At 38.3% G+C, this 14,317-nt stretch overlaps 1 protein-coding gene across 3 annotated transcripts in view; it reads right to left on the bottom strand.

Moving 5' to 3' along the window:
• Positions 1-1,759: 1,759 nt before the first annotated feature.
• tio (zinc finger domain-containing protein tiptop) overlaps positions 1,760-14,317 on the bottom strand; it is a 263,098-nt gene continuing 250,540 nt past the window's right edge. For 2 of the 3 annotated variants that reach the window (XM_090105103.1, XM_090105102.1), the window contains exons 4-5: positions 10,345-10,525; positions 1,760-6,113 (exon numbers count right to left, since the gene is read on the bottom strand). In XM_090105103.1, the coding sequence (XP_089961229.1) occupies positions 3,083-6,113; positions 10,345-10,525 (3,212 nt within the window). In that variant the 3' untranslated portion in view covers positions 1,760-3,082. Of the gene's footprint in view, positions 6,114-7,249; positions 7,534-10,344; positions 10,526-14,317 lie in introns of those variants that run through there. The other variant, XM_090105104.1, reaches the window with a different exon arrangement.

Genomic DNA, 14,317 nt, shown 5'->3' on the forward strand with positions numbered 1-14,317 from the left:
AATAAAAAAAGAATTATCGAAATTGGTCCACCCGTTCTCGAGTTATGCGATTACCAACACATTTTGCGATTCATTTTTAGGGTTCCGTAGCCAAAATGGCAAAAACGGAACCCTTATAGTTTCGTCATGTCCGTCTGTCCGTCTGTCACAGCCGATTTACTCGGAAACTATAAGTACTACAGTGATGAAATTTGATGGGAATATGTGTTGTATGAACCGCTACAAAAATATGACACTAAATAGTAAAAAAAAGAATTGGGGGTGGGGCCCCCCATACATGTAACTGAGGGATGAAATTTTTTTTTCGATGTACATACCCGTGTGGGGTATCAATGGAAAGGTCTTTTAAAATGATATAAAGTTTTCTAAAAAACATTTTTCTTAAAGTGAACGGTTTTTGAGATATCAGCTCTCAAAGTCGTAAAAAGTATGTCCCCCCCCCTCTATTTTTATAACTACGGGGTATAAAATTCTAAAAAAAATAGAGGTGATGCATGCTAATTAACTCTTTCAACGATTTTTGGTTTGATCAAAGTATCTCTTATAGTTTTTGAGATAGGTTGATTTAACTGTAATTTATTATATTTGCTGCTACGGAACCCTTTGTGCGCGAGCCCGACTCGCACTTGGCCGGTTTTTATTATATTATAGATTTGTTACATATCAGTTTCTTATTTAAATATACTTTTAATAATTAAAAATTTAGAATACTCACAAATGTGTACTAATATCTAGATTTGCAGTTTATTCAAGACCTTTGTAAAGAAAAGTCATCCTTTTCGATATTAAAATTCTGTCCTATTTCTTATTCCACTTTAAATTCGTCAAACATGTGCGAGCAATAAATTGTTGTTAATCTGTTGATGAGTTAAGACGAAATGTGTTTCTAACTATAAAAAATACTTAATAAAGTACAGTCTACACTGGGTTAAATGTCTTGTATCGAGTGTTTAATAATAGTAAATTTTATAGACATTCTCCCTTGAAATGCGAGAAAGTTTTTGTCATTTTGTACGGAGGCATGTCAAAATATGTGCAAATTTTTTGAACTGGTTTGATATTCTGTTACAATGTTTAACCCAAATACGTGTGTTATAAGTAGATATAAAAAATAAGGAGAATTCTTTATTGTTTCCGTTCTTCAGAAATTAATTTTGTAACAGTGTGTAATGATTTCATATGGTGTCGTTATTTGGATCATCAATGAAATAAAGGGTGTACCTACTTATTTTATGTATATAATATTATGTGTGTATTTTTAAACCCTTTCATATTTTGTAGAACCAGTAAAGTGTATCCTATTTAAAGATGTTCTTAAATAAACTATTACCTACTTGAAAATGAAAATCAGCTTTGAACATAATATGAAAAAAATTATATTTTTCTAATTCAAATTAGTTACTTGTATCAGATAGAGTTGCAATATTGAAATAAGACATGTCACAGACATTCCACTGTAAAATCTGCTTACCTATTAATAATTATTGTAGTAATAATTGTACATATATCCATTTATTCTAAGAAAATTCTCCATAGAATATGGTCTGTCTTAATTTAATTTATAAATGATTAAGTAATAATAAAATAGTCTATTATTTTCTATTCATGTGTTTTATTTTTGCTTCACTCACTTTATATGAGGAAAAATTAACATATACAGAAACATGTTGCCTGTGTGCGTGTATGTCTTATCGCTAATTAGTCAATATGTATAAAAATCGATGTCAGTAATACTAGGGGAATGATTAATAAAATAACCTTTTAAGTATTTAACATATATATTTCTTTGAGCTTTTAATTGCATTTTGAAATACAACATAAAATATTAAATAAGATTATTAAATTTGGTAAAATCAATATTTCAACACCACTTTAAATGAGCAATATATCTCGTCGGAGCTAGCGTATACATTCTTTTGAATTTAATATTAAATGATACTTTGAACGTTACATTTATAATTACGTGCGACTTCGTAACATATTCAGAGGCTCGGGAATTAGTAAACAGACTAGTAAATATCCTAAACGATGTTAGCAAACCCCGAACCTTTAAATATGTACAGAAACGCACTTCATTGATATTCGCCTGAAACTTACACAATACAAGTTTACAATATTCTTTATTAAATATAAAAGAGTTTTCACTCATAAGACCGTATATACACATCGTATAACTGTTGTTACATTGGAAGAATCTCACAATACCAAAAGACCTACACGTATACGAATGTAATTGTCCTCAAACAAAATAACATATCACTTTTAATAAATTTTAAATATAATTTTTATTCGGACAACTGTATAATGCGCTGATACAATGGTATACAAGTGTTCACAGTAGGGTTACCTAATTTACTTACTTAGTCTAAATAATAAATAGCGATCTCGCAAGGAGAGGGACCTACAGCGAATTTACACTAAGGAGATTGTTATATTGCATCCTATGACGATTTCGTCGTATTTACATGAATCGACCATGAGATTGGATCTCCGAGATTACAGGCATCGACGGATATCAAAAATTATATAAAAACAAAAAAACTCCAAAATATACATAGATAAACTTAGAACAGTTAACTAACTCTGATTTACATAAAAATTAAGTAACACGAAACATGATATTGCAACGGATTCGTCTGAATACTGACGGCCGCGACGCGACAAGCCAATCGTCGCGCGACGAAACTTCCCTTTAGATTATTAGCAAAAAATATACTTTTACGAGAGATCGAATCTAAATTTCAAGACTTAACGTGACTTATATTTACAATTATCGAAATGGAATTACGATACGTCGTGGAAGATAAGCCGACCGGCCGGCCGCGCTACAACCTCTTTAACTAAAGGCAATATTTTAAAAATATTCTCTTACACCTAAATGAACGTAAGACGTTTGGCGTATACTTATGTCGCTAGATTAATTACACTAACCGATCTACGCGGTGATCTCTAACGATTACCTAAATAATTAAATTGGCAAAGAGTTTCGAAATACTTAGCGTCGCGATGCGACCTAAACCTATGAAGGTTCAATGCAGGATATGGTATCATCACATCTGATGGCCCGGCGGACACGTCACACTTACACGTACTTGCTAGACAGCTGCTTCGCTAACTCCGTGTACTTGAGAAACTTGGAGTGCGGGCTCTCGTCGAACGACTGCGAGGGACTGCGCGGGTCCTGCGGGGAGGCCGCGTTGGAGCCGCCGCTCTTGTGCGTGCCGGGGGACGCGGCAGGCGGCGGCGCCTTCATCGGGACCGGCTCGGGCAACGCGCCGTCCTTCACGAAATGCATTTTGGAGAGATGGTGTCGGTATGCACCCTTGGAAATGAACGGCGTGTCGCACAGAGCGCACTTCATAATGGAGTCAGTAACGACAGCGTCGTTGCAAGCCCAACTGAAAGTTAATATGCTCGGAGGGCCCGCGGGGGAAGGGGCGGGAGCGGGCGCTCTGTTGGAATTTGTTTCAGTTTTATCGCAAAGTTTTTGTAAAGCTGCGAGCGGGTGACTACCGCTGCGACGGGAAGAACTGGGTTCATTGGATGATGCACCACCGGCTAAATTATCGAACATAGAGGAGAGTGCACCCAAACTAGATGCTGGCTTTCGTTCTGTACCAGGAGTAGGGGCAGATCGATCACTGGAAGGACTGCGCGGACTAGGCACTGGACTTGGACCTTCTATTTCACGCTTAGTAACAGCGGGTTTGACATCTTCATCTACCGAACTATTTGGCCTAGCTTGCTCCTCGTCATCGTCTACTTCAGTTTTAACCCTAACAGGCTGGTTGCTCAAGTCTACACCGTTTTCGCGCTCATCATCGTCAGTAACCTCTTTCTTTATTCTAACTTCAGCAGGTCTATCTTCAGACGCCGGGGTCTGAGAGCCGCGGGTATCGGGCGTGGTGCGCGGGGTCATGTGATATGAATCTAGCTTTCTATCGGGAGTGAGTGATTCCACTCTACTGCCTCCACGTTCAGACATTGAACTGGATTCGCTACCGCTACGCTCGCGACGGCCATAGCCTTGCTGATGATGGTAATTTCTCAACATGTTCATTGTCTGAGGATCTACTAGAGGCTTTGTATAATCTACGCTTTCATCTATACCTAACCTTTTTAAGATACTTGAGCCGATTGGAGCGTGTGAAGCACCGCCAGGCATGCCGGGCACCGAGTGCCGTGAACGTGTATCGAAACTCTTTTCTATTAATTGCTCAATAGCATTAAGAACCGATGGCGAAGAGCTTTTATCGTTACTAGCGTTATGGTCTTTGGAACTAGGAGAAGATTCATTAATAGATGAAGGAGAGCGGTGGTGCGCAGAACCTGGAGAAGGTATTTCATCATTAATACTCTTACGGCCATCGCGGCTAGTCGGTGTAACGTGTCCGGGAACATCAGGTGGAATAATGTTATTGGAAAGAAGCGCGCTTTTCAGAAAATTCCTTTGGCTATTAGACATGGGCGCGCCTATGCATTGACGTATATGCTCTACAAATAGTGCAGTCTCAATTTTATCACCGCATTTTTCGCAAGTAATTCGGCTTCCAGCACCGAAGTCTCTAATGGGCTTTCCCATTGGGACGCTGTTACCTTCGCCATTTTTAAATTCATGTTGGGCTCTCTCGAGTTCAAGTAGCTTTCTAACAGGTAACGACTTTTTTCGTTTTTCACGTGTCTGACGTCTCCTACCCCCGCTTTCAGTAATAGATCTCATAATATGTTCTTTATAATGCGAATTTTTAACCATGTGATTACTCAACTCTTTTAAAGAACTAAACGCTTGGTCGCAAACCTTACAAGTTAAAACTGCGCTTACATGACTACTCGTTCCCGTGGTGGGAGGAACAGCGTTATTAGTACCTGGTGTGCTAGAGTTTGAACCTTTAGCATCATCGGAAGACTTCCAAGAAATAATTTGTTCTTGTGATATAATATTTGTATAATGTTGGGTACGCTGCATATGGCTAGTCATTTCTGCTAATGATCGGAAACTCTCAGCACACCACATACATTTCAATATCTGTCTAGTTTGTTCAGCTCCTTTTCCTAACCATACATCTTGACCGCGAACTAACTTTCTAGGTATTGGCATATTTTCTTTAATAAGCATATTAAGATCATTATGATTAGGCTTAGATGAACTACTTGAAGACGAAGAATTATGTGACGGCGTCGAGGGCGAGCTCGATGGCGGCTGCAGAGAGGATGGCATGGGGGCACCTGACGTGGGAGGCACCGGTACGTTCACTCCACAATGCTTAGCTTCCTTCATATGAACTGTCAGATCAGCTAATGAATTAAAACTTTTCTTGCACCAGACACATTTCAAAACATCTTTAGTCTGGTCTGCGCCCTTGTTCAGCCAATGCGATTGCCAGGCTGAATGTCGAGCGGCAGCGTTCGGTGTTAATCCAGCACCTAATGCTGCACTCTGAACAGATCTAAATAATTCTTCTCCACCTAACCTACTCAGTTCGCTCATCTTCTCGAGAGCTTTTGTCGCATCACTGGGGGTCGGTGCACCGTGCTTAAGTTTTCCATTCCAATCGCCGGGTACACCCCCTTTAGGTGAGAGGCTGGCTGCGGCTACTGCGGCAGCGAAATATGGCAAATGTGGAGCAACGGGCGTGGTCCAAGGCGTCGCAAGGGGCTTAAAATCTGCAGACCTAGAACTTTTTCTCGTTGGAACCGGAGACGGTGAATCCTCTGGTCCTCTCTTTCTGGTGCCGACAGATAAATCTAAAGGCCCGTTTTCATTCTTACTAAGATTGACGGCATCATCGCCGTCCATATCATCATCGTCATGGGGCGACTCACTTCGTTTTGTACTGAAGTCCAACACGGCGTCTGCGCGTTCTGCGTCGGTCAGGTCTTCCTGGCAAGACATGAGAAGACGTTGTTGTGCCGCAGCGGCTGCAGCGCCGAGGTAGGCGGCTACAGCGGCCGAGTGCGGGGGGAGCAAAGCGGCTGGAAGCGCTGCGGGGAGGGCGGCGGAGAGCGCAGCCGGCAGCGGGAGGCTGGGTGCGCTGCGGCCGGAGTACACCGAGTCGTTGGACGGGCACCGGGGCGCGCCGGACGACTCCCGCGACAAACATCTCGGACTCTCCCTGTTGACAAAACAACAACTATAAATACACACATCGTAATCCATGAATTAAATTATCATTTCGCTTTTCATTTGTAGCGAAACCGGTTTCGAGATATTCGTGTGTGAGAACACGATTGTATATTATCGTTTATCATAATATTTATGGATGAACATTATGTGTTTATAATTTAATACATCCTATTGAAGTTTTAACAGACATTTACATTTAAATGAGATTTTAAAAATATTCAATCATATGTTGAACATGACACTGTGTCCATTATTTACAATTACAATGTCTTTTATAAATATTTTTTTATCACTAAAATTAATAAAATATGACGTTGATCTCTTGAGAAAACTTTCTATTTCAAAAGAACTGTTAATAGGATCCCATTTAAATTCGATTATAGCTTTATGGAAATTGAATCATCATCAACATTCATATAAGTGGAGTCAACCTAAAGTGACCTCATATATTATAAGGCTATTATTTTGTAAATTAGATGTTTAAAGCCTACAAGACTAGCTCTACGTTATTAATTTAAATTGTAAGATAACACTCATCGCATCCTTTAAATTAGAATACGAAATAAACTAATTGACAATAGAAATCTGTACAAGTCATCATATAGGTATATAAGAATGTTGGCAATTATAGTTATAGAAGAGAATCGAAGATAATTCCTTGATAAATGTTTATTAGCGTGAATAGAGGAAGGTATATAAGTTATCAATGTTTATGAGACAATAAAAGATATCGACTGTTGTAACATATTCCGATATGAAGACAATAAAAATAAATCTTGTCAACGAAAATAGAAGGATTAGGATATCTGAGTTCGCATCAGAGTTGCCAACTAAACGCCAACTTTATAGCAGTTTAGTGCACAGGTGTTGAAAGAAACTATTAAATCCCTTTAGTGTGTCTTGAAATATAATTGTCAAACGTTCAATAAACATTGATTAGAGAGAAACATATTTCAACAATAATTTTGTCAGCAAACATAACAAAAATAAATTAATATGTAAATCGAAGACGGTGATAAAAACAAACATTAACGGAATAACTAAGCCGTAACTAATTGATAGAATTTCAAATTCAAATAATATCCATTCAAAATAAAAGTGCACTTGTATAAATAAAAATCGTACCTCACGTGGTCAGGTTCAACAATCATCTTCGACGAAATGTTTTCGAAATTTTCAAAACGTCGAATGGTGAAGCGTTCTCGAATCCATCAATGAGCACAATACAATCGTTGAAACACTTTGAACATGGGAACAGATAGACTTCCTAAGAACTATTGGAAATGTAAACACGACACGAAAGATGCGGCCGGCGGTCGAGAAGGAAGTGCGCGGTGCCTGCGGCGGCGGCGGCGGTCCCGCGTGGAATGAGATGCCTCGTGATTTACGACCCGCCTGCAACACCCTCCCCCCGCACGCCTCGTGAGCGACAGAGACGGCCGCCGGGCTAACGGACGAATGGGAGCGGAGGAGAGAGACGGGTATACGTATTCGGCTTCGAGGGGTGGTGCGCTGCGTAATGCAAGCGTGCGTGCTATGCGCGAGGTGGACGTGCAATGACGGGCAATCGTTTCGTTGACAGGCCGACAGTGTAGCTGGCGCATAGCTGAGTCACCGTCGTGACACCGATCAAAAGTTTGATGAGCTATCGATACGATAACTCATCGACGTTTGTAATTTAAATGAATGTTTGATGTAAGATTGTCGACTTATGGGATTAGGAGACGGTGACGAGGAAAGCGCGCAGCGACACGCGGGGACGAGGCCTTTCACCGCGGACAGAGTACAGACAGGGGACAGGGGACGGATTTACGTGTATCATGAACAGATTGCTGCGTTTGACAAAGGAAAATGTCTTGTTTATCGTACTGGAAAAAGCTTATTCATGATACCCAAAAATACAATTCACAAAACTAATAAATAGTAGTTTAAAAGTATAATTAAGCTAATGGTAACCATAAGCAAGTCGAGTTTGAAACAAACGTATGAAATTTCAAACGGATCGCCAGCTGTTTATTGCTTCCTATAAGCATTAGTTGGGTGCGGGTCAATCAATCACTTATATTTATGTGACAGGTATTATACTCTTTCCCCACACATTCGGCACGCACACTTTCGGAAACAGGCGCACATTTAAATGCCTTATAGGTAAAAAATGGCAAAGTTACCGCGTTTATTGATATAAAAGAGTTTTTTGGAGAGTTAAAATTGGGACACTGCTTATAAAGTGTGACTAAACTACATTTAAAGCGATCTCAGATAGATTTTAGGTACATAATATATTGGATTTCAATTAAAAACTTGAATTATGAAATTTTCAAAACTGGAAATATTCTTGTTTTATTAGTATATAAGTGAATTGTTTTGTATAAGAATTTAGATTTCACGATTTTACAACACTACAAAAATGTTCGAAAAATATGATTTTACCAAAAACAAATATATTTTCAAGCGTCCGCGTCGTGCTGTCACTCAATATCGTCAGATCATACGATCTCCATTTGCGCGGGGACACCTGTCATTGTTGAATAATTTCACAGTTATAACGTGAATTATATAGCAACCAGATGTCTGAAGCTATAAAAGTGCACAGCTAATACTTTTGGCCAGTTTATTATCAAAATAAAGAAATTCTTATTTGCAACCAATTTTGTAGCCAATTAAACATTTAAAATGAACATTTTAGGTTTGTTCGTGATAATATCAGCGTGATACAGATCACCTGATTAATTGATATACAAAAAACGAATCGAAAATCTAAACAATAGTATCTGAGATGGATATTCTAGAGGAGAATGTTTATGATTGATGACGTCTCCTCACTGCAGCTAATTGACAGTGATGGAACAGGGAGCGTAGATAGCCTGCCAATACATTATTTGCTGTTTAGAAAACTTTACAATCCATCCATAATACTAAACCTATATGCAAAAGAGTCGATTTTACGATAGCAATATCGTCCGAGTGATAAAAATCGGCTGCCCTTGGTCTTATAGTTTTTATTCCTCATAAACATTTATGTTCCTAATTAAGTTGTTGAGTTTCATCCATAATTCGTGTATTTCGAAGCCGTTTCGGATTTATAAATTATACATTAACCATTATTGATTATTATTTATGGCACTCCTAACATATTTTAATATACTTTATTTGTTTTTATCACTATTAGACTACTTAAAGATAATATAATTATGAAAATCTGTTTAAATTCATATATAAAATGTATATTTGATTTCTGATATTGAACTGATTTCCTGTACGACATCGTGGGTTTTTTTATCTAAATTATTTAATCTATTAAACACCTGTTAAAATCAATAACTTCGGAGTATTTTAATTTAATCTAAAACAAAACTGTATCTGTTTGTCCTTAATCAATAATGTGGTTGAGGCCGTAAGTGACATTTTAAAATGGCACGTAAATTACAAACAAGGTTATAATAATCGTCGATATTACTTTATCTACAGCGACCATTATCTAGCATATTCGATCAATCTTGTCTCCTGACTATCCAGGAGACGGAGCTTCTTCAGTTAAACATATATTGATGGAGTGTCAAACGTAAAGTTCTTGATCATTTTTAGTGTCACTACCTACTAGCTGTCACTATCGCAGCCATTCATTCTTGGAGCGGCTATAAATCATTGAACTACAATTCGGTCAGTTGTGAACTTTAATTCTTCGAGATAGAGGTGATCGTTGAGATCGTTATGATTGGTAGGTTCCATAGCATCGTGGACAGCAGTTGACAACTGATCATCGAAAACAATGGGATCGTTAAAGTGGACACCAGGATTGAAGGCGAGACCACCGTCAAGCAGACAATGCTCTTAGCAGTCGCAGTTGCGTTGAATGATAGTTCTGATAACTTAATGATTCATTAATGCGAATTTTATCGATATTACTTGTTCCCAAAAGACAACAGTCATCAATGCTTGTTTTATTGAGCTTTCGATATTAATTTTTTACACATTCTGATGGCTCGATAAAAACTGATTATATTTTTGTGCAATATGCCTATTATTTAAAAAGATAATAAAAATATAAAGAAGAAGTAGTTGTTTTAGGAAGTATCCTATCATCAGATACCTACGAGTAGAATATCAGTTTGTCTTCTCCTATTTCCCACTTTAAGGAATTCATGGAAACCTACTGTTCCTATTTTAAGGAACTCATGAAACCTTTTCTAAGAAAGTCCGATCAAGTGTTATGACATTACCTTTCTGCATTGGGGTCCTGGATGAGGGTAGCCGGTATGCTGTGCTCGATGTCCCTTTCGTCGGGCGCCGGGGAGGTGCGGGACGCGGGGGAGGCGGACCTGGAGGCTTCATCCTCTCTCTCCACCGCCCCCCTCTCGCGGTGGTGATCCTTCACGCCGCTGTCTGGACTTGTAGCTTCTTCTGTGGACAAAGAGAAGAGACTAAGTTTAGTCTAAAGCAGTTCTTTTCAAATTGTGTGTAAAAAATATGTAATCTCTTCTATTATTATAACACTCGTCTCAATAATTGGCAACAATAAGAGCGGCTATCTTTAGAATGTACATATAGTTTATGTAGCCAAGTTAGAATGTTCCTTCCTGGTAGTAAATTGTATAGCTTCAAACATTCAGCAACAGGTTCAATTAAGATATAAGATAACCGTCTATTACAGGTCAATGGAACAAATTAAAATTGAAAAGTAAAGTCGGTTGCTCAAGCGAAAACAGACAAACAATACATTCGTAAATCTTGATAAAACTTGAAATTTAGGTTGAATGGGAAAAGCAACATTTTAAAACGACAGTTACGATAATATCGCGCATTCGATAAAAATAGGAAAATTACCCAAAACGGGGCCAGAGCTCGTCGTGTTGCGCAAACATATGATTAATGATTGATTGATTATTCTGTTAGTCATAGACTCGAACGGATCAATTATTCAAACCGGCTATCAGCTGACATAATTTCAATAAGTCGATAATATCGATTCATTCGTCCGCTTATCGCTCGAAGCGTCTGCCCAATTAAGAACACCAGAATTAATTTGTCGACCTGAACGGTAATCGAACTTAATCGCTTGCGTGTTTGCTGTACACAATATCGTGATTAAAATTCGTCTGCCATGTGACAATAATTCTAATTTTGGTCGATAACAAACACGCAATTGGGACCGAATTTTGTTGCAATATCCAGCAGTGTCAATGTAGCATGAACGGATTTCAGATGCGCATCTAGACACCGGATATCACCATGATGCTGGGTATCAAATTAACTAAGACTAAACCGTCCGGACAAAGTGCAGAGCGCGACCCTTCTTCCCGATTATGAAGTTATCATACCGAAAACGTACCGAAAAAAGCACTCTGTAATCGGAGAGCATTCAAAAACGCAGCGACACGGTGGCCTGCGCGGTCCGCTTATTTCACTGCTCACTGGCTCGTGAACTGCGTTTTGCATGCTAATTGATTAAAACGCATCGTGTCAATCCATATCGGACAGAGATGCACCGCATGAAATGCCCGAGGCGAGCCCGACTCCACAAACGCGTCTGCTCCGCTCAGATCAAAGGAAGCATTTGCCTATGCCCCTGAATGCTCTTCCGAATTCGAGCTCAAATGACGCGTGGCGTTATCGTGATGCTTTTGAATTATTGCCGCAAACCAACACCGTTGCAGTCATCTGTCTGATTCCGCTCTAAGCAACCGACTTGTATAGACTTATCTCGCTAAAGCCAATTGGACAATTGAGAATTTCGGAAAACGGTACGAATTGTTGGCTTCTCCGTAAATCGATGCGAAGCGCGATTATCTGTGGTAAATTATTGATTAGCGATACGGATGTCAACGTTAACGAAACGCATTGGGTCGCAATAAAACTTATAAATCTTGATTGTATCGTGCCATCATAAATAGGTCTCGATAGAGACGGGGACGTCGTTAGGTTTTGAACTTTATCGCTGTCGTTTTAGCCGTTCTTATGGATAAATAGGCGATATGAGTTATTTGAACGATTTTTAGTTGAGCTTTGATCGGGGTATAAGTTATCAGCGGTTGGTATAATCACTCAAACAGATACTATGTCATATGTATTTATCTAATGATCAATCAAGTGGTGATGGTAGCACTAATCCTTATCCCGTATCAGTCGATAAGGGACACCGTTTCGCAACACAAACTTTATTTGCTTTACATTCTTTGTAAGTTCGTAGCGAGTGCACTTACTTATCGGAAATTCTGGTGATTGATAATCGAATAGAATTTATTGAGTAAACAGTTGAATATATCGGAGCGATACCAAGTTTCCGCACTGAGCATTTGATGAAAGTATTGTTGATTTAACGATTAATAATAATGAAGATTGTCGTTTTGATATTACATTTGTTTCTTTTCTTAACGATTAAGATTACTTATATAAGATAGATCATTCTGAAAATACAATGAAGGTACAATTTTAAATTTGTAAAAATAGGTAACTATTGTTTCTTATCGATTTTGAAAGTAAACATACTCACTATGTCTCAGTTAAAATAATAAGAGTTACATAAAGAAAGGCAGTAATACAGAAAATCAATCAATTAACTTTAAATACTACATGGTTGACCTATTGGAACGAAATATAGGAATTAAACATACTTTTCCAATTGGAAACCCTACATTGTCACTTCCATAGACGTCCCTCTTGCATTAAACAAACAAATTTCGAAAACTTTATCTTTGTTGATTCTCGTACCACAAACAGACAGATTCCTTTGAGGTTATTATAATTAAATAAATCGAATGGTAAGTTTCAATCAGGCGACGACACGTAATTTCCCCGCTCTCGTTATCGACTTCTGCACCAGACGGCACAAAGCACAAGCTTTTGTTCCGTTGTTCGCGCGTTCGATTCCACAAAGCGTAGTTTTTGTATTAAAGAACCGACGGACCGCAAGTTTTGTGAGCCAATCGACGGTTAATGGAATTAGAATATTGTTCTGTGACGTCACGTTCTTGGGGTAGGTATCTTCTGTTGTTCTTTAACGTAGACGGTGTTTTACAATATTAAGATTGCAAGTTTAGTCAATTTTTTGTATTTAACAGTAATAGAATTACACACGAAATACTATATTTTAAAATTGCATTGCATCTGAAGCAACTTAAGTAAGAACTTATTAATATAAGTTCTTACTTACGTTGCTTGATGCTACTATGATGCAGTTCAGGTAAAATTATTAATTTTATTTTTTTCAATGAATTTTCTTCCCTTTCAAGACCCTCCTTCCTTCATTGGAGGCTCGAACCTCCAATGTAGAGGGGACGACTATATATCATACATATTCATATCTCACACTAAAGGTATGCTCACTCGATACCACAACAAAGTGATCAGCCTACCAGCGAATTACAATCAATTTTCAACAATCTTTTCTAACTAATCCGCGCTATCTCGCCCCTGTCCGCGCACAGGCGCCGACACACTATCTGACAGTTTACGATCCCACCTGGTCAATTACCACGTGATAGAAGATAGCCTACTGGTCGATAAAAACCTAGGTTTAGAGCAAGAGTAAACGCGCGACGAAAGCTACTGTGCATGCGACTAAAAGTTGCATATTCTGGGACAGTTTTAATAGGACAGTTCAAGTATGTTAAGATTAAAAGTTTTGAACTAAGTTGCCTGTTTTTACCAATAAAATATGCGCTCGTGCGTCGAGTCAAGTAAATTAAAACAATGGACTCTGTTAATTCTATTCATCACTGAAGATCTATAAAAAACAACAGTTAAATCTAGTTTATTATTTCAATGAAGAAATGATAGTAGATAATAGTAGGTTAAATACATCACGAATAATGGAACCAAATACTTTTCATAGTACTTTGAAAAGTATTATAATATATAAAGGCTTGTAAGCCTTGTTTATAACTGCGACGCGATATAACACCATTCTTCACGACTTGCGACAAATTGTCGCGCGTTTACTTCACCGCTCTTTAGCTACTAAAGCTACTGCCTAGGATTCGTTACCGGTCTGAATTTACGACTTGTTATCGAGTATTGAAGACGCGAAACACTAGCTGAGCATTACGAGAATTTATTGGACAATACCAAATTAATTACGTCGCTACCTAGAACGGACTGAAGAAAGTTTTAAAAATAACCGAAGATAGTTTAAAGATGGAAGTTCAGTGTTTTTTTGTATTTTTCAATTATATTTAACTTTTGAGTGTATTTTAT

This window comes from Colias eurytheme, chromosome 9 (genome assembly GCF_061535395.1).
Source record: "Colias eurytheme isolate Ceu_HAF_F1 chromosome 9, ilColEury1 Martin Lab GWU primary, whole genome shotgun sequence".
In the NCBI taxonomy this organism is placed as follows: Eukaryota; Metazoa; Arthropoda; class Insecta; order Lepidoptera; family Pieridae; genus Colias; species Colias eurytheme.